Raw genomic sequence first — 24,434 nt, 5'->3', positions numbered from 1 at the left:
AGGTTAAAATATATTTTTTTGCTGTGTGAAAGCATGCAGACGTGACAATACAGAGGGGGGGGGGAGTCAAGAATAAAAGTACTCCTGGAAAGTATAATCATACGAGTTAAAAATCGTAAATCTACTTGAAATAATTAGTAATTTTGAAAATGTTTGATTGTGCCTACGTTTCCCATCATGCCCCACGCTCACACTAGGAAATGACGTTCTAAGCTCATTATAAAACCGCTTGCCAGCGACTGTCTTGGTTAAGCAGTCGGAGACATACGAGCGGGTGAACCTGCACCAGCACTCTCGCTGCAACGACAACTCGGACTCAGCCTCTACCTCCTTTTTTGCTCGGCGAGAGTTGACACCGCTATTTATGTATTTATTTTTAAGCCCACACTATCGACATTTTATTTGCATTTGTTGCAAGTAGTAGTTGGAACCGGTGGTGCCTTGCGCATGATGCGAGTTGCGGACGCGCAGTGGCTGCTGTTTCTTCTTTCTGCGTGGGAAATGAGTTGCATTTAAGAAACTGTATTTCGATATTAATATCATCATACATGAGAAAAGGTACGCTTTTTTATTTTTTTTATTTCATACCTTGACCGAGCCAAGTGAGGATTAAAAGGACACCATCGGCAGCTGCAGAGTATATTTTTTTTCTTCAAAATTGACGCCAAATTATTATGATGGTGCTAACCTTCATTTAACTCTCACGCAACTTTAACGAAAGCGTTCCAAGTTTCTCTTGGTGGCGTTTATGCGCAAACTCGCACGGCCACATCATATGATCTGGTTACCTCCTTCTCCAAAGTCGCACGTTTCCCCCATTTGAGCTCCAACGAGGCTTTTTTCGGACCCAGCGGCCGGTGACTTGTGCCGCCGCCCCGATGCGTCTCCCCCCTCCGCAGGCGCTCCCGTGGATCGTATTGTTGTGGACCGTCGTTGAGTGGCTCCCCGATGCGAGCGCCATGGGCTGCCTCCAGAGCATCGCGTGCAAGCCAAAAACCTTCCGGGACGGCGTCGCGGTGCTGCAGGTGAACGCGTCCATCGACCCCAACCCCACCAATATCGATGAGTCGTCCGCAGTCATTCTGCGCTACCGCACGCCGTACTTCCGCGCCCAGGCCCTGGTACTGGTGCCGCCGGTGGCCGCCAACGAGACGTGGACTGTCGGATGGATCCAAGCCTGCAACCACATGGAGTTCTACAACACTTACGGCAGCAAGGGGATGTGAGTATCACAAATGTGTCAATCCGCTTAATGTACTCAACTAAAGAAGGCACTCATTCTCAAACTCACACTGGTACCAATCAATTGTATTCAACATTTTTGTACAATGACACTATATTTACACAGTGTAAATAATATAGCGACATGCAAGATTATTTTTGGATGAACACTTAGAGCTACTATACTACTGTCTTTTAATACTGGTCATTACTTGGAGCGCTTTTTAAAAAAATATATTTTTAGGTGATACTCTGTACAAGGTTTGAGAACTGATGTAAGGCTTTGTTTTGTTTTGTCAGAATATAAAACAGCATTTTTGTATTTGTAAACCAAGCTTGGATAAAACTACCAACATTTCTCAATTTCATCATAGGAGTGGCAACATTTTTGCCCAATGTTGAGACACCAAGTACTTGCATTTGAGCTGACTCATGCAATTTCACATCCTCATATGTGTTTAAGTTAAAAACAAATATTCTGTCTTGACGAACATGAACCAGTTGCTCTTAGGAAGAGTTGCTCTGGGATTCCCATAACAGAATAGAAGAGTAAATTATGCATGTGCTTATAGAAAATTAACATAACACATAATAGTATTTATGAATAACAGGTTCAGCAACTAAGGATTTAAAAAAAAAAAATTATAAACTGCAAGGCATGATAAATTCCACGTTAGACAAGCTTTTATTGGTCAAACTTAAAATGTTCCTAATGTTAGCATGCAAGTGTTCTCGGTGGTGTCGCATAGGTGCTATTTTGTGCTCTCTTGAAAGTGAGGAACAAATGTGAGCTGTGACATCCTGTTGGGGCGACCACAAGTGGGCTGAAAATATGCCTTTATCATCTCACTTTGCGTCAGGACCAGCTAAGGGCTGAACGTTTAAGATTAGACATACACATATGCACACACCCTTGAGACGTATGGAGCAAAACACATGTATTTGCCCCCATTGGAGATAACATCAAGGGAATTAATTAGTTTTGTTGTTACTAAGTCTATACAGCAATAACCCAAATTATTATTATTTTATTATACCTATATATATATACGTATATATATATATATTATTATAATTAATGATTATAAGTATTTATGAAAATCTAACATTTTATTCTTGTAAATTGACCACTTTTTACTCTCAGTATTTCAAATGTTATTGCAATGTGTTGACTTTATTTCTATAAAATCATGACGTTTTTTTTCCATGTAATATTCTTACTTTTCCCTCGAGGAAATAAGACTGATTTAGCATGGGTTGAAAACATTTGTTTTAAGGGTGGATGTGTGGGGGGGAGGGGGGTGGTGAAGGCAAATTTGCTGAAACAAGACTGATCTTTTTTTTTGGGGTGGGGGGGGATTCTTCTTGCACACAAAGTATTTGTCAGCAGTGTCAGCCACCAAAGGCTCAAAACGCCAATAGGAATTCATTAGATGTAAATCGGAAATTTATCGATCTGCGGAGGCAGAGCCATGTGGTGAGCAATAATTGCCAAGGATCTTAAGTCAGGCGGCCTTGCTTATCACTCATGGTATGCTTTATTATTATATGCTGTCAATCTGTGTTTACAAAATTAATGCTCAGTTACTGAATGAATTTAATGTTTACTCATATTTTAATGGCAGTATTAATATAGAGGATGAGAGAAGTGTTCCATTTGTTTGGGTGGCATGTGTTAGGAAGGATGAAATGAGTTTTCATATACACACGGACAGTGAACTGCATACACGCGAGCAATTGTCATGCCTGATGTGATAATCTGGCCCCGTGGCACAAAACATGGACGTGAGGCCGAGCAGGCAGATAGTCATGTGGCTGCTGCTCACACATCTCTTCAGCACAGCGGGGGGGGTTGGGTTGGGGGGGGAACAGTATGTTTATTTGCCTTTTCCATCAACACTTTTAATTCCATCTCTACAAAACTTCTTTAGGTGCTTGCAATGTCTCTTTCTACCTCAAAAACCATAAACATACAATTCAGCGTCCACGACTTAGGATCTCAGTCGATCCGGCCCCAAGTATGGAAATCGAGTTCACCTGGTTCTGTCTGTCTTCCAGGTCGAGTTGGGAGCTCCCCGATCTTCGCAACGGCAACATCCAGGCCATCAGCGACTCGGATGGCGTCAACTACCCCTGGTACGGAAACACCACAGAGACGTACACCATCGTGGGCCCCACACGGAAGGACAGCAAGTTCACCGTCAGCATGAACGACAACTTCAAACCCAGCATCACCTGGGCTGTGCCAGTCAGCGACAGCAACGTGGCCGAGCTCACCGCCATCCGCCGTAACCAGAGCTTCACCACCTGGCTGGTGGCCATCAACAGGGCTACGGACGAGACCATGATCCTGCAGACCATCCGCTGGAGGATGCGCATCCTCATTCGCGTGGACCCGGAAAAGCCACTGGGTCAGCGGGCCGTCCTCCTGGAACCCATAGCGCAGGAGCAGCCGCAGATTCTGGGCGAGAACGAGAGCATCCCGCCCAATGCCTTGGTCAAGCCCAATGCAAATGACGCCCAGATGCTCATGTGGCGTCCTCAGGAAGGAGACCCTGAGGTTGTGATCCCACCTAGATACTGACCCCACACACCTTTCATACCAAAACAGTATCAACGTTAGCTCTTTTCAAACTGCCTAAAGCCAGTGTTTTTATGCCTTTCTTCCGTGGCTTTATTGCACTGAGATGATATCAGTAGGTCAAAAATAACCCAACAATGGGCTGAGCTTACTTGGGTCAATTTGATCCGACTTTTTAAGTTGAATGAATTTACATAAGAAGTCGGGGTGGCAATTGGTTGGTTCTGACCCATAATTGGGTTATTTTTGATCCAACTAACTTTGGTGTATCAGAGCCATACCAGAATTGAGAGGACGCCTGTGTGTAAAGCTTGCGCTGCACTGCTTCTAATAGATGGCATTTTCATTTTTTATTTTATTTCCAAGCAACTATTTTGATATTTGATGATACAGAGAGTGAAGAAAATGTGTGCTATTTGTGTGAGGTTGAACTCATGAGTATTTTATATGTCAAACACCTAATTGTCTGATGGCGGGATACTGTATCGGTGGTAAAGTTGTTACGACTCTGTGTGAAATAGGGTTGTCTATCCTGTCTTCCTGTTTTCAATAGAACTGCAGAAGCTGTGAAGAAAAAAAAACACCACCATTTTTATTGGTGCGTCGGAGGTTGAGCCATTTAAAAACCGGTTTGAACAAATCACAACATTTCTACCTTCAAGCTGGCTCGTGCTAAAGGAAGTCACAAATTTTAATTGAGTTATTCAGTGTGTAGTTTTAAGTATTTACTATGATTATGCATCGATTTTGTGCACGTGTGATTTTATTTATAGGCTGGGAGAGTGCATTTGTGTTTTTGTTGTGTTACACAATCCATGCTGCCTTACGTGTATGTCGCGTTCCGCTCCGTCCAAACCCTTTTAGCCTTAAAAATGAGTGCAAGGCAGCATTTTGCCCCAATGTCCTTGGTCTTCCTTTCAAGAGTCAAAATCTAGGACTGGACTCTTAAATGTTTGAGAAAAAATAATAATTGCAATGTATTCAATGGCAAAGAGCAGCTATTAATGTAGCAATAAAACATGCTTCCCTGCTTTTTTTTTTTTTTTACATGTTGGCATAATGTTGACAGTGATGCAAAAAGATAATGGATGGATGTTTTATTACTATACCCTTTTTAAATAAATGAGTATCTTTGCAGACTGAGCAAATTGTGTTCTAACTAAATAACTTTATTCTCATATTGACTTTAAATTTATCGGACTTTCCTTCCTTTCTTCAAAATATCCTTTATTCTACAAGTACTCCGATTTTTTTCAATTTCGAGATTGTATATTTGTTCTTCGGGATATATTTTTACTTTATGCTATTTTCAGGTCCATTGAAGAAAAAAAAAAACCAGTCCATTGATGCTGTGAGGCTAGTGGGCTGCATTAGCATGATTGCATAACAAGCTCATGCATGGCTGAGTGAGATTCATGCTGACTCAAAGGCCATCCTGGTGAAGCAGGGTTAAGAAAAGAAGGGCTAGCGGGGGATTCCCGACATAATGAGATCACTTGGACACCACACGTGGAGGCGACCGTGTGACTTTTGGGTGAGCGAGTTGGCCACGAGGGGCAACCAGTTAGTTGAGGTTGTGAAGTCTCGCAGACTTGCGAGGGTTAAGATGGGACTCAAAATGCTAATCAGAGTTGCAAATACAGTCACAATAGAACCTAAATACAGGAGTACCTTAGTGTAGCCAAAAGCAAGCTATGGCGGTGAAAACCAAAAACCAAATTAAATGTAGCTTGATGTTAACAGAAGGTAGCGACGGCCCATGTGACCCATTCACCTGACGAGGCTGCTGCAGGCCTTGGATGATTACTCAGTGTAGTAGTCAACTGGAGTACATGTAACCTAAACCTGAACGTGTGTGTGTGTGTGTTTTTTAATACCCCCGTTGGAGGGATTTAGGCCAACGCAAGTTTGACTGCTCTTATTGAATCATCATGCTCTCTCAAATGCACACCACCACCAAAGGTTGGTCATATCTGTCGTGGGCCTTGTTCATCATGCAGGACCACACGGTGCAGAAAAACATTCACTCCCTCTAACTCTCAGACACACGCATCTAGCGTGCACTCATTTACACACACTAGATTGTGTTTCATTGTAAAATGACACCCACGTTTCAAACACAGTGACGTCATGAGCGAGTAAAACCTGCAAGAACCTGCGCGATGGTGTCTTTACCTCGCTCGAGGCTAATTGCGCTATAGGTGGATGTGCTATCCCGACCATCAATGTCCTATTTCAGCAAGCTTTGCACAAAGGCACCACATTTTAGCCTTTAAGCGCTGAATTGAAAAAGGTTCCACGCATTATATGCACATGCCCTAGGCCACCTTCGCTACTACGCTACTATGAGCTTGACGATGTAGGGCACTTCTTGCATTGCTGGATAAGATGTCGACCGTTCTATTTGCAACTCCTTTTGTGCTGGAAAGATAGCATTCATGTAAGACAAATAGAGCAGAAAAAAAATAGATGTAAAAAAAAAATAATACTTTGAACAATCTAATGAGATCTGACACAAAAGCCGTTTTCACTGTCAGAGCAACATGACAATAAAACAGGATTATTAATTAAACGCTTTTATGCAAAACATTTGCTTCTAAGAAATTTGCATGATACATGGTTTGGAGTAGCGTTATCACACAAAATAGATCCACATACGTCCGAGACGCGTGTCCGAGATGACCCAACATTCACTTGGGAGTGTTTATGGCTTCCTGCTTAGCTGCTGGAAGCGTGCAGCCAGGGCTCAATGCTATCCTGGTGGCATTCCAGAGCATCACATTCTCACTTTTATTAGCACAGCTCACTTGGCCACCTGTCACTGATATTAATGCAAAATAATCACCACTTCACTCACTATCTTTGGCACCAGACACTGCTATTAATACCACAACGGTGCCAATGTCACCGTGACTCTCTAATGGGACCATTTGTCATTCAAGGACCGATCTCAACGAGCTTTGACATTTGAGTTTGTTGGAAAACATTTTGCTGTGTGAAATTAAATTAAAATGTGTACATTTGTGGAGTCTGTGTTGATTTCAAAGTAAATCCTTTCCTGTTTTTCTGCATGCTGCTTACAGCTGAGTGGTCATGCTCACTAAAACAGGGTAAACAGACATAATCCGGTCCAATTTAAAATTTGCTTCCACCCAAGGGCAGCAAAGGTTATCGGAGTTATCTAAGTATTATTTTGGTTAAAAAAAAAACATTCAGTCTAGTTTCATGAACTATTACAAGAATCAGAGGATGCTTATTGTTGAAAGGATGAAATCAGTGGATTTAGACAAATTTACTTTAAGCCATAGCTTTAAACGATTACTCGATGATTAATATTAGTTGTTAATTTTTGATAAGACAAAACAACCAACGGTGAAAAGCAATTATTCTGTGTTACAAGAATAACACCTCAGTGAGAAATTCAATGGTGGTGAGGGAAGAAAATTAAGATGGAAGCAACTCGTTTAGATCTTGAAATGATATTGAGAGGCTAATAATGGCTTGTTGGCAGACGATGAGGAAACGCAGTAATGGAGTTTAAAGTGGTGGTTGATCACGTTCACATGGAGCTAGTGGATGCTTTTGGCTGGCGCGTGGTGGGGGGCTATTTTTATCGGAATTCCATAATGACAGCTGTCATCCTCTCAAGTGTCTGTGAGACTTTCCTGCATTTTCCATCACAAAGTTGACACGGAGAGGGCGAGGATTAAAGGAGTATTGGCGGCTATAGATTAGTTTGCTTACATTTGAGGTATTATGCAAATAGAAAAACAAACAGTTTTAATACGGTTAAAGACTTTCGCTGAAATTCTAACACAGACAACGCATCTGATGAATTTCAATTATAGCAGTGAGATGTATCCAATTCTTCTTCTTACTGACTCAGCAAAAATAATTATATGATTGAAATTAAACTACAAGGCATCTCAGAATATGACAATCATTAAACAAAACAGGTGATGGTGCTCGTTCAGTCATCAGTTATTTTTACCCAAAATTGATGACTTTTTACACACGGCCAGGATATGAAAACGGATTAATTCATTCAGATATTGACTTTGCGCCAGTCTCTTCACATCCATTTGAAACCGTCTGGGAATGTGGGCGTCAACATTTTGGCAGGTGGCGAGCCCAGGTCGTATAATGACCTCGACATTCCCCAAATGCCAAACATGGCTTGGGCAATGCCTTTTGGGTAGGATAGCAAGGTGCGGTCGGACGCTCGGACAATGATATGCCACTTTTATTTACACTGCACCTTTGGAGATTGTTGCCAAGGTCTAACAGGTATTGTAATTTGTGCGTGTCACTGATGTGTTTAAACAGCACTGCCACAAAAAGGGAGGCTGAAATCAAACGACTAATATCCTCCCGTAGGAATGACACGGAATGGGGCGGGGTCAAAGTCGACCCAGGAATATTCTACCTTTGGGGGTAGTATCAGAAAGGCATGTAAAGCCTCTTTGAACTCTGCCTGGAAAAAGTCATTATTCAGTGTCACTGCTCAGTATAAACACCACCAAGGAATAAATGGAGAAATAAGTGGATCTTCTTACATGAAATTTTTGCCCTTCTGAGGTAGCTCTCTGGACAAAACCATTACTAAAAAAAAGTCATTATTTTAATTACATGAAAAAATGTTATTGAACATGTTCATTTCCATGTAAAAATATACGACAGTAAAAATAGTCCATTTCTTTGTAGACATTTTTCAGTTCAAAATACTGAACATTGAATAATCAGAATATTTTCTACCCCAGTATTACAAATAATAATGTAATTATTAAAAGGTTGCTTACCTTCAATGAACACTTCAAAGAGAATCAGAGCACACAGCATTATACTGAACGTGTAAGTAAACAACTGAATAAAAAAAAAATCAAATCAAACAAAAATGTTTTTTGTGTCGTGACATTTTTTAATCAAGGAAATTAATATAAAACTTGTTAATTTTCTTTGACTTTCCTTTCCAAGCAACAGGAAAAAAGCTTGTGTAGTGGCAGTAACACTAGCTTCGCCAACCGGCAAACGTTTGGGAACTTGATCTGAAAGAAACAAGACGTTATTGAAATGTCAATGTAAGAACAATTGTGTGTATATTTTTTATATACACGAGACATTTTTTTAAAATGTGAGGAGGGTTGTATTTAAAAGCAACGGAAAGCATTTAGAAAATTGTTCGTGTTAGAACTTACTGGTTTGTGGCGCCAAAGGTATTTCCCGAGAACCCTACAAACACAAATCCAATGTTATACAGTGCGCACACAAAGATGACGCAAAGACAAGAAGGAAAAGTTGTCACCTCCAGGTTGTGGCTGCTGTCCAAAACCTGCAAAGCCGCTAGGCTGCGCCCCAAAACCAGGTCCCTGCTGGGCCAGAGCCCCGAATGACGGCGGGGCACTCTGATTGGCTAGCACCCCAAAAGATGACGCGCTGGACGGCGAAGCAAAACTGTGGAGTTAAGGTAAGATAAAAAGGATTCAGACCTTCAACTAATGTTTAACAAAAGAAGCACTGAGTGAAGATGTAGTACACTTCTAATGTTAACTTATGGCACTAACTGGTGAACAGTTTGATGGGATTCTCAGCTTGCATTGACACACATTTTTGTGACCAAAGTGTTCTGATTCAAATCTTCTGTCTGGCCATCTGTCCAGCTATCTGACAAAAAGCAGTACCGAATAAAGACGGCGGTGTTAGCCTCTGCCATTAGCCACCCACTGGCTAGCCAGTTGACTCACAGATGAACCACTGTGATTTAAATTTTAGTCTACTTGTGTGTACTGTACGACAAGAAATAGTGCAGCTTGCTAATGTTTGCCCTCGCAAGCTATGGAGACGGCAAATGTCTGTTTGCTTATTTTGTTACAAAGTGTACAGCTTGGAGGGTTTAAGAGGGGCTGATGAGAAAAATCTTCCAAGCCTGGATTAAACCCACCATTTATTGGACTATAATATACAACATACATTTAGATGATTTTCAAACACAATGCTAGCAAAGTGTCAGATGGCGCATACAATGATGGGGGAGGAGTTAGGGGAAAAATATCAAAAGATAATCCCCCCCGCAGGACTTGTGCCCACCGACTCATCAGCAAGTGGATCCGCGAGTATGCAAAACCCAGAGAGTGGGACAGGAAGTGAGACGACTTAATCCGCCAGCAGCGTGATCCGCGAGTGAGATTATCAGAGGGGAATAATCTACTCCAGCACAAATTTGGGTTGTGGTCATGAAAACCGATCTAATGAAAATGGGAGTGTCGGTTTACTGTTCAACAGTGAGTGCAATTTGGTGTTCTTCATTTGTTGTTTTTTTAATTTATGTCCAAAAAGCACTTTTCATAGTAATATTTTCTCTATTAGGATTTTAGTGATGGACGTTAATGCACACTCCAAATTTGTATAAATTCTTATGTTGCCGCTGTAACAATGGAACGCCATCGTAAACCGAGGACTCCCTGTAAGAAAGAGCATAATTATTTATTCTTACCCAAATCCGCCCATGTTGGAAGCTGCCGTACCCTCTCCAAACACTTTGCTGGCGGAGGAGCCCATGGTGTTACTGAAGGACGGACTGGTGCCGAATGCTGCAGTGGCGCCGAATGATGGTGACGTGCCAAAGGCTGGGGGACTCCCGAACACCGGTGGACTGCCGAAGCCGCCTGAATTGCGAAGCGCAAACGCTAGTTTGTTACACTTCATAGGCTGATACCTTTCACCTAAAATGCACATTTTTGGAATGGTAGAAACAACACGCATGCACAGGAAGGCCCTGCAAACTCCACAATTTTATTCTTGTACAAACATGACTTTTTTTTTTAATTACTTTTTTTTGAGGATTTTTTTTAAATTTATTAGTCCAACTTAATTTTGATGAAAGGATATTTGGTGGTAATGTTCAGAGAGGGAAAAAAATACTAATAGATATTTGTTTACTGGTAGCGAGCCAGGGTGCAAACTTGTCAAGCGTCTCATGGCGTGAAATGTGCAAGTTGCAGCGGGCCTGACGGCGGGTGTGCTGAAATTACAGTGCGCCTACCAGCACGCCCCAGTAAATAATTGATTGCACTAATGTAACAAGATTACATTGGCTCCATGTAGCAGCGTGATCAGGCATTATGGCGTGGAGGCTTGGGGCGGATGCTAATATCCAGCTGAAAATGGAGGGGGGGGCTCAAGAGATGAGACCAACAATGCTGCTTTGGAAGATAACATTAAAAGATAGGCGCTCGTGTTGCAATTCTTAAATGAGGTTATTAGGCGGATTCTAATTGTAAGCATGTTTTGTTTGCTCGAAGCTATCAGAATCAAACACACCCTAGTGCTACTTAAGCGAGACATTTTGTGTGAATGATTGGAGAGAAGAAAAAACGCGTCCTGATTGGCAGAGGACATGGATGTTGACGTTATTGCCGTTTACGAAACCATTTTATTATTTGCGGCAGTTTGGGACAGAGATCGAGACTGGATGAGTCACAGAAAGGTATCGAACTGGAAATGTCTGTGCAAGTAATTCACATGTAGAATGATGCAACACTGCCTGACAGATGATCAGACTAAGCCTGCTTACGCCTGGCCGGGTTGAGCAGATAACACTTGCTGCAGCTCAGATGATAAACGAGGGGCAAGTGTTAAAAAAATGGTGCCGCGTGAGATGGCCAATGGACGGGTTTATCACTGTAACAGGACTATCACTGAATTCTTACAGTACCTGGTTTTGCTGGGCTAGCAAAGGATCCAAAGCCCTGGGAAGCAACACTCCCTGCACCGGAAGTGAAGGTCCCACTGGGTTTCTGCTCCCCAAAGGAGGCCTGTCCAAATCCTATGGGTTTAGCAGCAGTACTACCAAAGAGACTGGGAGCACCTGTTGGGAAAAATAGGTTGGTTGGAAAAAATTCAAGGGGACATGAGACAGCCAGAGCCTCATACCGGTCTGAGCAGGTTGTCCAAACCCTCCGGTGGAAGCACTAGGACCAAATGGATTCTTGTTGGCCGCGTCTTCGCTCGGCTTGCCTCCGAGGCCGCTGAAGAGGCTGCCGGTTGGTGAACCCGCTGCATTGGCGGCGCTGGAACCGAACAGGCCTCCACCCGACGGCTGAGAGAAAAGTCATACTCACTATGCGGTTTGAAAATTATTTCTTTTTTAAGAGAGAAAATAGTGATACCCGTCCAAATACGCTCCCCGTGTTGGCTTGCTGGCCGAACCCAGACGAAGCAGCTGATCCAAAGCCTATAGGACAGAAAAGTTAATAACAAAATCCCATCTGTCTATCTGTCTGTGTAAGATACCTGCTAATATATGCATACAGCAAGACTAAACCTACCTGACGGCTGACCAAAGCTGAATCCTGCAGATGAGGATGTGGTGGTGTTACTCCCAAAGAGAGACCCTTGTCCGAAGGTGGAGCTCTGTCCAAACGCGGAGGTGGTGCTCTGTCCAAACAGTCCGGCACCAGTGCCGCTGGACGTGTTGGCGTTCGTACTGGCGCCAAAAGAAAAGGAACTGGCATTGCTCGGCGTGGCTGCTCCGAAGAGACCGCCTCCTCCTCCGGTGGTGGCGGTGCTAGCGCTTGCTCCGAACGCGGACTGTCCGAAAGAGAAGCTGCTTGGCGTTGCGGTGTTGCTAGCAGGTTGGCCAAAGCCGCTGGGTTGGCCGAAAACAGACTTGCCGAAACCGCCTTCGGTCGATGTGCCGAAGGTGGACGAGCCAAACACCGAAGGGGTTGTTGAGACTGGAGGGGTTACGGTCGGCTGTCCAAACACAGTGGTGGCAGCGGTGGTAGTAGCAGCAACTGATAAAGTGGGGGTGGCCTCCCCCAGGGTGCTGGTCACAGGGGCTGCAGCCGGGCTGGCAGCAGTTTCAGAAGCAGCTGTCGTGTTGATGGCGGGCATCACAGCAGTAGAGCTGCTTTCCGTTGTTGTGGGTTGAGTGAAAATGGACCCGGGCTTCTCAGAAGTGGACACCTGGAACGTCGGTGGGGCTACTTGGGATGCAGGAACCACAGGGGTGGCCGACGTTACGTCTGGAGTAGTGTCTGCCGTGGCGATTGGAGCCGGCGGGGGTGTTGCCTCCGTTGCTGGGACTGAAACAGGGGCATCTGGAACAGGATCAGCGTCCTTGACAGTTGTCGGCTCCGGTGAAGACTTTTCTAAGGGTGCGACACCCTCGATAGAATGCTCTGGAGAAGGCTCTTTTTCATGAGATGATGGGAGCTCTGAAGGTTGCGGGGCTGGTTTGGGGTCTTCCGTTAGTTCCGTGGGGGCCGCGAGGAGGCTGCTGAAAGACGTGGGCAGCCCCGAGGCAGGGACGTTGGCCGTGGTCACGCAGAAGGTCAGCTTTGGGGTGGTCTCAGGAGGTTTGAACAAACTACCGGACTTGGACAAGTCAGCTCCCAGAGAGTCTCCGGCAGACTTCTGATCACTGCTGAAGTTGAACTGTCCCGCTCCTTTGCCGATTCCAACACCTCCGAAGGTGAAAGCAGTGTTTCCAGGGGTAGGTTTGGTCGAGGAATCTCTTGCTTCTTCTCCTTGACCGACACGTAGCCCAGAGAAACTGCCTAAAGTTTCACCTCCAGTTGTTTTAGGGAGTTGTGTTAGAATTGCAGAAACCACAGTAGGAACAGGTACGGGTGATTCAGAAGATGGCGGCTGTGCGGCTGACACGGCAGCAGTTAGGGAAGGAGAAACGGACTTTGACGGCTCCTCGACAGTCTGACCTAATATCATCTTGCCATTTCCTCCAAAGGAGAACTCACTCATATCCTTCACTGAATAGAAAAACAAACAAAGCAAAATGACACTCGCGGCTGCTGACATTAAATATAAATACAAAATACGAGTAGGCACCTCCTATACTCATCCCTTGTCGGCATGGCAACAAAATCTAGAATTGACCCCACACTAAATGCTTTACCTGGTGGTATTCCAACTGCTGGAGTGACTGATGCAAAACTGAAGCTTGACGGGCTGCAAAAGAACAACGCCTCATTAGAATAATAAAACCCTCCAAGCAATTTTTTTTCTTCCTAAGTGGACTTACGTTGAAGTGAAGGAGACACCTTTGTTGATACTCGGCTCAACTGAGCTAGCATGTGCGGCAGATGAGTCACGCTGACCTGAATGACACCGCCACAAAAAAAATTTCAATACAACAAAGTCAGTACGAAGTGGGAAGTTTTAATTCTCTGTTTATAACAAAATTGTACAGTATGAGCTCACCAAACATGAAGGTTGCTTGTGGAGCGTTTGTGCTTTCATTGGATGGCTTTTGCACTCCTAGGCCAGGATTCTGCTGAACAAGGTTTCAACAGTGATATTAAAGACCAATTTGGTGGATTGCTATGGTTTCATAAATATAAAAAAAATGAGGATTTGTCACTCAACTGCTTTTGTAAGATTGACATGTGAGAGACACAAAACTGTTGGTACTTAAGGGACATTAAAAACAAATGGGGGGGCTCTTCCATCAATAGTTTAATATCATTCTATAAATGTTGCAAATGAAGGCCTTGCCCTTCTACAGTTGAGTAATCTTTTTCTCTTACTCGTTTGGGCAGGATGGATGCGGTCGAAGCCGGAACCTGCAGCGGCACAGCGGCTGGCTCTGCTGTTGATGAGCTGCAAAAGAGAACACAGAACAGGAAAGTACGTGCAAGAGTCTTGCCGTTGTTTTCTATGTGAACGCGCACACTCTCGATCTGAGCGACCATAAGAAGTCATATGAGTGTTTTGGACCAAGAAAACAGCACATCATTTTCATTCTATTTCACATTTGCTTTATGTGCAGACCACTGTGTTATGTGTAAGGAAGAATACCTGATGATTGCGGGGGATGACACGGGAGCCCTTTTGTCCTTCAGTTCCAGGACATTGACCACTTGAGGTACAGTTTTTAACGTGGACTCTGTCAAGGAGGTGCTGACGACAGCTGCAACACAATTTATTTTGTTTTTTAAAAACGCAAACGCTCAAATATTAGTAAAGCTGATCCAATGTTTGTTTCGCCTGGAGGCCTCTGTCACCACCTAGTGACAGCAACATACATTACAACATCTTTGTGGATTTTAATTATGGAAAACTTTCTTTTTACTTTTAATATAAAACAAGTGCGTGTCTGAAAGGCATGCTTACTCATCAAGTGTGAAATAATAAAAAAAAATCTTAAATTTTGATTAAAAAAAAGCACGACAACTGGGAATAAATAGATTTGTAGTGACAAAAACCAAAGAGTTTTGCATGTTAGCTTTACCCGGTTTCTGATTGGCCATCAGCCTGCGAAGGGCAGCGCTGGCGGCGGCCTGTTGAGCCGGAATGGTGACAGGCACGGTCCTCTCAGCGGACGGTGCCCCATGCTTGACCGTTTTGGTGGCAAGAGCGGTGCTGTCAGCGCCACTGAGGTTGATCTTATTGGTGGGAACTGAAATGACAAAAATAGAAAAAAAACAATACATATACAGAACATTGACATATATAGGAAAAGGAATTTGATTAAAAGGAACTAAATATATATAATAAATAAATACATAAAAAATATATGTGTGCACGCGTGAAATGGTAACATTACAATATTTTACTTACTCGGGCTGGCGATAGGACTCAATCTGAAGCCCATGCCTGGCACGGACTGCATTTTGGCCAATGGTGTGGATTGGATGGCTCCAAAGCCAGGCTGGATGGAGGGGGTCCTCACCACGGTGGGGTGTCGAGGGTATGGAGGAGCGGCAGCGGCCGACATGGGGAGGCGCTCAGGTTGCAGCTCCTCTTCCTCCTCCTCCTCCACCTCCAAATGAGGCAGATGAGGCTCCATGGACTGAGAAAGGGACGAGGTTGAGCTCACGTCGTCCAGGTCTTCGTAGTATTTCGGCGACAGGAAGGCTGAGCGTGATAGGTTGGCTTGGAGAGAAAAAGGACGAATTCATGACAAAGTGTGATTTATCAGAGAAGTTTCTTAGTCCAATTTTTAGCCTGAATGGGTACCTGGTGCAGTGGAGCGAACAGGGGGCATGTGGCCCTTGGAGAGGAAGTTACGCAGCTGGGACTGTTTAACAGGCGATATCTTGACTGAGAAACACACATACACATTTTGAGCTCTTCCATTGTCAGTAATATACATTTAAATAGGCAATAATTTCTACCTGGTGATGGGCTTTTGGCTTTAGGAGAGGTGGTGTCCAGTCGGGCCTTCAGCAGGGCATCCCTTAAACTGTCAAGCTCGTTTTCTATACTGTAGTAAAAAGACAACAAAATATAACCTCAACTTCTAAAGGGAATATTTTTATTTTTAATACAGGTGAAGTGAAACAATTCAATTCACTTGCATTTTTTAAATTCAAAGCAATGCGCCGTTATATTCACAGAAAATACGATGTCATTTTGCATGAAAAAAAATTGTTCCCCTATATCATTTATGAGACTACATTTCTAAATCTGGATTTGAGAAACGCAAATACAACCTTCCAGAGGTGGCTGTGTTGCGGTTGGCCGCGGAAGCGTCCGTCTTGTTATAGAGGTGCAGCGAGGTGAGCTCGTTGACCATCTGATCCAGCCTGTTCTTCTGCTGGTTGATGATGTACAGGTTGTTGGCCAGCGTGGTGAACAGACCCTCACGCCCAGGCACCAGCATGTGCCTGCCGACGTGCCATGTGATGAAGTGGTAATGCTAACGCTAAGTCACTAAATGATAAGGGGTAATTTTTTACATACTTCTTCTTTTTCTTCTTCTCCAGGTGTTTCTCCCATTCCACATCCAGCACGCCGTTGACGTCCTCCACAGCAAACATGACGTACTGGTAGAGCTGGCGGATCTCCTACACAGAAAGCAAATGGGGAAAAAAATAAATAAAAAAGATTTGGATCTTCAGTGACTAATGTCGTCATTTGCATCGAACATTTTTGTGAACAAAGGCTTTTCATTTAGATCTGGTCTTTTGCCCATCAGTTTGTGCTGATTGACAAGAACGGGTACTGAGGGCAGATCTCGACTTCGAAAATGAGCTTCTTCCAATAGTTAGCCGGCTGGCTTTATATAACTTTCAGCCAGAGGTGGAATCAGCCAGCTTTTATGTATGAAGGACTTTGATTAAGATTTTCTGTGGCTGGTTTCAGCATTTGACTTCCTCTGTTTGTGCTGCTTGACAGGAAAAAGCACTGACTGCTCAGGTTAGCTTCTTGTGCTAGCCAGCTGGTACTGACATATGTTTGCGTACTTTGATTTTAATCTTTGCTGTTTGAAAAGAATTAGCACTGAGTGACGATGGAGACGACTACTGTTAGTGTGTAAGTAAGTACAAGTGGAACTTTTCAGCCAAAGCGTGGATATGGATGCTCTGTGACTGATGTTCGATAAGACGCTCTTAAATATATTAGCTGCATTATTCTTGATAGTTGAGGACTTATTTTGAATATGGTCATGTGTTTTCACCTTGAGCTGTTCCTCACTGCGTGGGTCCAGGGGTCTTTTGTACAGCAGTTGTCTGTAATTCCGATCTCTGCTGAGCTCGCTCTGGGACTTAACTTCCTCCGCTCCGGCAAAGCCCTCCAGTAAGGTGGTCTTCAATGTACCGATGTCACCGTGCAGAGACTGGAAAGAACAATTTTGTTATGGCTCCAACTATTCCGTAAAATGAAAATTACTATTTAAAAGAAATGACCTCTGTTGTTTCCTTAATCTCCAGGGTGAAAATATTCAGATCCTCTGACTCTTTCCTCAGTTCTTTCATTTCCTCGTTGGTTCCAACTTTGAAGTCGGTCATTGAGCTCCTCGTCTTTAAATCCTCCAGTTCCTTTTGGAAGTGTGAAATCTGACGAGAGCATCAAAAGGCATACAATTAAAAATCATAGACAAATTCCCTCGTAAGCGTCAAAAGGTATACAATATAAATCATAGATAAGTTTCCTAGAAAGATTCAACCATACCTCCTCCAGTATTCCAATCATGATGGGATCAGTTTCTTTCTTTAGCTGAGGTTGCGGCTTCTCCATTGGCTTTACTCCGACTCCAACTACCTGCAAAAGGAAGTCAGAAAATCAGCTGTTATTCCAAATTACTGACCAAGGTAGTATGGTAAAGTACAGTCGTGTACAGGACTGAAGAAAATAATAAAACATTCAGGTTTTTTTCTGTTTCTGAGTGTGCTATATATTTTTTTCATAGCTTGTACATAAATAGTTGATTTATTAAAAAATAAAAAACCTGTGGGGTTTGGATGCGGCCCTGGGGCGCTGGCGAAGGTTTTTGGAGTGCCACAGGTGGTGTGCTAGTTTGAACTGGACGTACCGGGGCTATGAGGAAAGAAAACAACACGTTATGAGATGAGGAACAAGTAAGAATAGGAAATATTGTAAGTTACGTTTTGTGCTTACTTGACACTGTGGCTGTCTTGGCGGTAGTAACAGCAGGGAGGGCAGCCACACTTCCGTTTGAGACTATACCTTTGGGCACAGATGTTGCAAAGGAGAAAGACGGCGGCGGGGCTGCTGGAGGTTCAACGGCTGAAAACCTGGGGAAGACGGATGTCATTAGACAACTGCTCCTGTCTCTAGTTCAATCGTATATATATATTTTTTTTAGTTTTGCCAGTTAGGATATAAGGGTACCTCACCTGTCACTCAAATTGAGTTTGACTGCAGGTACAGAGGGAGTGGCGAGGTTCTGAGGTGTCGGGGCTGTGACTTTATTCGAGGGGGTGCTGAAAGAGAATGCAGAGGGCGCCGCTGGGGCTTCGGATGGAGGCTTGGCGGTGGTGGCGAACGTGAAGCCTGAGGCCCCAGAGCCGAAAGGTGTGGACGATCCCAAGGAGAAGGCGGGAGGGGCCGAGTTGCCAATGACAGGCGGTAAGGAGAAAGCGAAGCCTGATGATGATGAGGTGGCTGTGGCACCAAGGCTAAAGGGGGACGCAGTAGATGACGAGACAGCCGCTGAAGTCACGGCGAGGTTTGGGAAGGCAGATGGGAGAGGAGCGGCAGATTTTGGGGGCTGCGTTGCCAAGGAAACTGAAGAACAAATAGTCGTATCAACATGCAGTACAACTCACTTTTTTTCTTTATTTTCTGTGGTGTGTATTTGTGACTTTCCCACCTGGCTTGGGGGGTCTCTCGCCCTCCGTTGGGAGCGCGACACAAGGTGCAATTAGTTGCTTGACACCGGCGTTGAGGTTTAACAGCGCAAAAGGGCAAAGCAATCCCTCAGTCGACAGCATGAGCAAAGTGGGAGCAGGGGGCAACGTCTTTTCATCGCCTTCATAAAAGAGAAGCAATTTAAATGCATTAAGAAACCAATCACACTTCTAGAGGGAAATAAAGTCTTACTGAAAATTAAACAATGAAAGTAAGGCGTTGCAAGAGAGAAAGAAAGAAAGAGTGAGAGCGAGATTAAGAGAGCGAGAGAGACTGATCAGCATTCCACAGCAAGGGCGTCTGGAGCCGCTTTGTTGTTTGTTGTGAGACATCTTTAATGAGCGCCTCGTTTACTTCCCCCATCTCTCAATGTGACGTCTCTCTCTTTTGTTGCACATTGGATTTTTATCGTGTCAACAATGCCGCAAGAAAGTCCAGGTTCTTTTCTTAAAGACAAGCGGGAGCGACGAGACGGAGTGCGCCAATATCTGTTGAGGCGGATGCTTATTATTATTCTCTACGTGAACTCTGTCGAGCACTGCAGTGACAAAGACATGAGGGATTTTGGCTCGGGCTCATTACAGAGGGTGTGTTGGGCGTTAAATAGAATTGACACACACGCTCGGCACAAGATTAAGCCTACTAAGTGGCACCTCTACAGAGGTCAGGTCAAAGTGCATGTTGCTTTTTCTTTTTGATTTTTTTTTTTTTTCCCCAGGAAGGCACAGACTTGACAAGTGATGTCGACAATATGTGATGAAAGAGTGAAAACAAAGGAGAGGAAAAAAGAAGAGCAAAATGAGGGGGGGGGGGGGGGGGACACTTCACATTGAATTGATTCTAATGAAAGTCAGTTAAGTCATTCTTTGCATTTAATGAGTCAGCTAGCAATAGACGCTTACTGATGCGGATCTCCTGCTGGCTGGTGTAGTCGATGGCTAAGCCGAGGGGCAGCGTGTCTTCACTGGTCTCGGAGACGGGCAATTCAGCCCTGCCAGCGTCCTCCAGCATCCATAGTTCCCAGATCTTAAAAAAAAAAACAAAAAAAAAAACATCCCACAATTTCAACGCCATCATGACTGAACAAGAAGAGCATAATGGTAAAATGGACACTTTATGAGGCACCTTGTCATCTTGTCTGGAGATGACACTGACTTCGATGGAGGCTGCAGACGCGGCCAAAACAAGGTTCCTGAGAAAAGCAAATCGTGTTGCAAAATGGTTGAAGTACATATTCTCTATATTGATATTCTGAGTCACTCTCACCAGTCTTCTATATGACTGAGAAAGTAGTGGTGCTGTCGCTCCGTGCAGCAGCCATACACAGTGTCACTGAAGTTCAGGTACTTTGTTTCCACCTTTTCATCCTTTTTCTGTTGTAAAAACAAAAGAATCATTTGCTCTATCTAGCATCAGCCATAAGTTAGTGATTGACACTTTTTGTGATAAATATATTTGACTTGATGCCAACATTTCATGAGTGGATGAGTCTCAGCCACCGTTTTTTTGGCAACTCAAATTTTGAATTGCAGTTTCACATTGTAAGATTTATATATATGTATAAAAAACATTTGAAATATTTGAAAAAATGTGCTAAATGACGCTTAAATACATGTAGTAACAGCACGTGTGAAACTGTTTCATAGCTACGAATGTTGAGAACAAAGCTGGCTTAAGAACCCTCCTCCCAAAAATAGTAATTCACAAACTCAGCATACAGGAGATAATAATTCATATACTCACAGGGATGGTGATCAACACGAGCTCGGGTGGGGTCTCCGGGGAGCCGTCGGCGGCAGCGTAGGCTACAGCAAACGAAAACGTCCTCAACCACAACACGTCAAGAACTGTGAGAAAAACAAAGAGGTTATGATGACTATTTTGAAATGACATACATGGAAGACACGTGTATATAGAAACTAAGTTACCTTTGACTGGGTCATCAGAGGTGTAAAAGTGGGGGCACGGAATTACTTTCTTTTCCTCAAGGGCCTTTTCGTCAACCAATCAGAAAGTCAGTTAGCAACAATTTTTTTTTTTTAATTCAATATTTTGACTTACTGGAGTATACTGGCTGACAGTGCCATTCATTTTCCCCACGGCGACCTGTTTCCCTTTGGGGCTCCAGCAAACTGGGGAATGACATCACAAAGAAGCCAAAACTAAGCAGCAGCCGTGTCATGGTCAAACGCAGCGCGAGGTGCCTTACTTACGGCATGTGACACCACTCGAGGCGGGGAGTGCGGCCTGAACTCGGACGTCGTCTGCAACTTCCAAGATGGACATACTGCCATCGGATAGACACACGGCCAACATGGACGCCTGAACAGGATTCCACTTGAGGTCCAGTACCAGAGTCTCTGAGGGCACTGTTGGCTGCCACGAGGCGAAAGGAAACTTTTGTGGTCGCGCCTGGAAAGAGAACAAAATAGCATTCAAACCATGACTTTACATACTGTGCAGTCAATATCCGCTATTTACAAGGGAAATGCAATTGACGCTGCCCTCCCTCCTATGTGTTTGGCATTGTATGTAGCATTAAGCTAAAGTGTGGAATTGTCTTTTGTTTTAGGTTTTACAGTGACCTTCAACCACGAGCAATGGGAGTATCTAAATTGTATGCCTTATTATTCAGTCTCCTGTCACAGTGTGTTGGTCTTGTGATGCTTACCTGGTTAACGAAGGTGCGTACGTCGTAAAAGCTGACGAATAATCCTGCCTCTTCCGAAACGGCGCATACAGACAAAGTAAGTTCGTCGCTGCTGAGAGCCAAGTTATGCAGCGTCGAATCCACCCTCACCTCCACCAATGCTGGTATTCCATCAACTAAAGAAAAATAAAAACATGTTGATTTCAATTAAGAAACATGCAGTGGTACCTTGACTTTTGGATTGCTCATCTTTAACCCCTGAGGCAAGTTATTATTATTATTATTTTTTTTAATTTTATACTTCCCCCTAGGAGTGCAAAAAAGGAGCAGCACAATGTGGATTTATTTTAAGGAAAAAATGTTGTCAAAAATCTTTTACATTCAATATGTTTTGGTACGTTACACTTCATCAATTTTTCTGAAACGTTATTAAAACTTGGCGTTGCTGGGAAGCTACATTGGTCCTTCCATTCATTTCAAAAGGAAACGTTGATTTTAAATACTTGTAAAATGATCTAGGAACAAGTTATGAGCATGTCAAGCAATAAATTAAACTCGTAGGTTTAATTTACCACAGAGGTTAGGACCATTCATACCTATCGTGTTGGAGTTGCCCTCCTGTTTGTCAACAGCGAGGATGTCTTCCGTGCGATAGACCTTGAACATCCCACCCGAGCCGACGAACGTCAGGCCGAACTTGTTGGAGACGGCCAGTAAGCTGGAACGCTCTCTCGGCATTTCGCCTGAAGGCTCAAAAACTTTGGCTTTCTTCATCTGGCGGAACTGAAAGTCCTGGAAGCAAGAAGTATACTTTCATAAAAAACAACTATTTTCTAAAGCGCTTGTCCTCATTTGGTTTTCATCATATTAAAAGCATGTCCAAGAAATATTTTTCAGCACTTAGGTCTACGGAAGAGGATTAGGGCCAGTGAAGAAAGAAAAACGAGGGGTGACAGGATTCTGACTTTATTCTCAGAATTCTGACTTTAAAGTCAGAATTCCGACTTTAAAGTCAGAATTCTGAGAAAAAAAGTCAGAATCCTGTCACCCCTCGTTTTTTTTCCTTCACTGGCCCTAATCCTCTTCCGTATAGGTCACTTTAGAAAAAGTCAAATTTCATGGGTAGACTTTTAGCATCTTTTTAAAAGGGAATGCGAAGGATGTAGCTTGAAAAAGTGTGCAAACACTAGCTAGCGAGTGACGAGTTTAATGTTCCCTTAAATACTACATGCTGCTTAATCTACAATAACAATAACTCAATAAAAGCTGTCGAGGAACGGTTCATTCATTACAACACAAAGTTAAGTCTGACTAACTGAGCGTTTCAATGCTAGCGAACACCAGCTAGCTCTTGCTAAGCAATCCAAGAAGTGCCGAAAGATGGTTACCTTCATCTCCCTCTCGGGAGGAGAGTCGGTGTCGTCGCTCATTTTCAAGCATGCAGATGAAAAACTTTCTGAAATAAGCCTCTAGATTTAAATATTCCTTTTCTTGGGTCAAAATATCGAGGGGTGCAACATTTGTTCGCCTGACAGATGCAAACACACCGCACCGTCCGCGCGATTTCAGAGGAGCGACGTAAACGTCACAGCGAACGCAGGATGAACAATCGATGCCAGAGATGATTTCTTTTTTTTTTTTTGCGGTCGAGACATATACACATAATAATGACAATCGTAACAATATACATTTATACACATAAAAATCAGAAACGTAAATAATGTAAAACTATTATTGATGATTATTTTTTTATTTAGAAATGTTTGAACAGACTTACTACGTGATCTGTTAAGGAGGCTGGACACGCTTGTAAGAAAGAAAAATTATAATAAAAAATGTGATTAATAACTGCATTTTAATGTATATGTAATAATTGCAATATTAATCATTGAAAACAAAATTGAAGGAATGTTTTTTTCAAGCTAAATAAGTAGGATGAACAATTGATGCCAGAGACGCACATCCGTGTACGTATATGGCCATATTAACATAATGTTGGAGTAAATAAAATATAATAAATATTGTACATTTCAATCCAACATCATTAATCTCTGATTAAAATACTGTATATCAAAGACATACATTTATTTTATAAATTTAATTTATAATTTTCCCACTGAATTCCGACTACATTAGTTTTACATGTAGTTTGTCAACAGGTGTGTAACAAAATACATGAATAAAATATGTATAAATGAAAAGAATATATATATATATATATATGTATATGTACTGCTTGCAGGTTTGGAAAATTATCAGAAAATTACTGAGAAATAGGAAGTGGAAAAAAACATTTACAAAAATGAAATTCAGTCTGTGGTGAAGGACTTTTTTATTAGAAAGCAGATTTTTCTGTATTGCATTGAAAGAAATTAGGAATCTTGGACTACACAACTGGTGATGAGACACACCATGATGGGAATGAACTCTCCATTTTTTTAAAATGCAACATCAAAAATGGCAACTTGCATTTTTAACTATATATATATATATATATATATATATATATATATATTATTGTTATTATTACTGATGCTGGAGTCAGAAGGCGCATAAACATTTTTAAAATGTATTGTAAAAGCAACACTGAAATTGTCCCATTCAAGATAGGTCCAAGCTGGCTAATGAAGAACATCCATGATTAAAATATGGAGTTGCATGACAAAAGTCTTCTTTTTTTTTTTCTCCATTGTTGAGGTCCGCCAAGTGGAGCTTTTTAGAGACTTGGTCCAAAGCACCAATCAGTCCCAATTCAGTCTGTGGTTTTCGCGTCCCTCCCAAGTATTAGATCGGCAAAAGAGGACGATGACTCGGCAAATAAGCGAGAGCACAGCAGTTCACGTCGTCGCATCCTCCGAGAGTGCATCC

The 24,434-nt window shown here is 43.0% G+C and overlaps 2 protein-coding genes across 4 annotated transcripts; one reads left to right on the top strand and one right to left on the bottom strand.

Moving 5' to 3' along the window:
- The first annotated feature begins 242 nt into the window (after positions 1-242).
- fam78ab (family with sequence similarity 78 member Ab) lies at positions 243-4,939 on the top strand. Its single transcript, XM_037265573.1, has 2 exons — positions 243-1,222; positions 3,280-4,939. The coding sequence occupies exons 1-2, from the start codon at positions 879-881 to the stop codon at positions 3,803-3,805; spliced, it is 870 nt and encodes a 289-aa protein (XP_037121468.1). The 5' UTR covers positions 243-878; the 3' UTR covers positions 3,806-4,939.
- A 3,761-nt stretch (positions 4,940-8,700) lies between these two features.
- Positions 8,701-23,147, bottom strand: nup214 (nucleoporin 214). Of its 3 annotated transcripts, none has more exons than XM_037266271.1 (36): positions 22,955-23,147; positions 22,163-22,358; positions 21,588-21,742; positions 21,130-21,328; positions 20,978-21,048; positions 20,845-20,908; positions 20,660-20,763; positions 20,183-20,289; positions 20,042-20,108; positions 19,819-19,942; positions 18,879-19,037; positions 18,403-18,793; positions 18,164-18,300; positions 17,994-18,082; positions 17,717-17,806; positions 17,452-17,601; positions 17,223-17,381; positions 16,505-16,608; positions 16,255-16,428; positions 15,937-16,025; positions 15,779-15,862; positions 15,380-15,694; positions 15,051-15,218; positions 14,618-14,729; positions 14,347-14,419; positions 14,021-14,093; positions 13,842-13,917; positions 13,716-13,768; positions 12,127-13,569; positions 11,968-12,032; positions 11,732-11,897; positions 11,514-11,666; positions 10,293-10,464; positions 9,105-9,253; positions 8,998-9,031; positions 8,701-8,847 (listed from the first exon to the last, which is right to left on the bottom strand). In XM_037266271.1, exons 1-36 carry the CDS (start codon positions 22,994-22,996, stop codon positions 8,811-8,813), a joined length of 5,844 nt encoding a protein of 1,947 aa, XP_037122166.1. In that variant the 5' UTR covers positions 22,997-23,147; the 3' UTR covers positions 8,701-8,810. The 3 variants fall into 3 exon arrangements, with proteins under 3 accessions (XP_037122166.1, XP_037122167.1, XP_037122168.1); XM_037266272.1 differs by having other exon boundaries at positions 14,021-14,090; XM_037266273.1 differs by lacking the exons at positions 13,716-13,768; positions 13,842-13,917; positions 14,021-14,093; positions 14,347-14,419; positions 14,618-14,729.
- Between the last annotated feature and the right edge of the window lie 1,287 nt (positions 23,148-24,434).

This window comes from Syngnathus acus, chromosome 12, assembly GCF_901709675.1.
Source record: "Syngnathus acus chromosome 12, fSynAcu1.2, whole genome shotgun sequence".
NCBI lineage: Eukaryota > Metazoa > Chordata > Actinopteri > Syngnathiformes > Syngnathidae > Syngnathus > Syngnathus acus.
Note: the sequence above shows the minus strand (reverse complement) of the source record. Positions and strands in the feature narration are given on the sequence as shown.

Bases quoted from the DNA above. Each gene is read 5' to 3' on its own strand.
- fam78ab (XM_037265573.1), top strand. From the start codon at position 879: ATGCGTCTCCCCCCTCCGCAGGCGCTCCCGTGGATCGTATTGTTGTGG. The intron at 1,223-3,279 runs GTGAGTATCACA...TCTGTCTTCCAG, and splicing joins ACTTACGGCAGCAAGGGGAT to GTCGAGTTGGGAGCTCCCCG.
- nup214 (XM_037266271.1), bottom strand. From the start codon at position 22,996: ATGAGCGACGACACCGACTCTCCTCCCGAGAGGGAGATGAAG. The intron at 22,359-22,954 runs GTAACCATCTTT...TCTTGCTTCCAG, and splicing joins CTCCCGAGAGGGAGATGAAG to GACTTTCAGTTCCGCCAGAT. The intron at 13,769-13,841 runs GTAAGTCCACTT...GTTCTTTTGCAG, and splicing joins GGTGTCTCCTTCACTTCAAC to CCCGTCAAGCTTCAGTTTTG.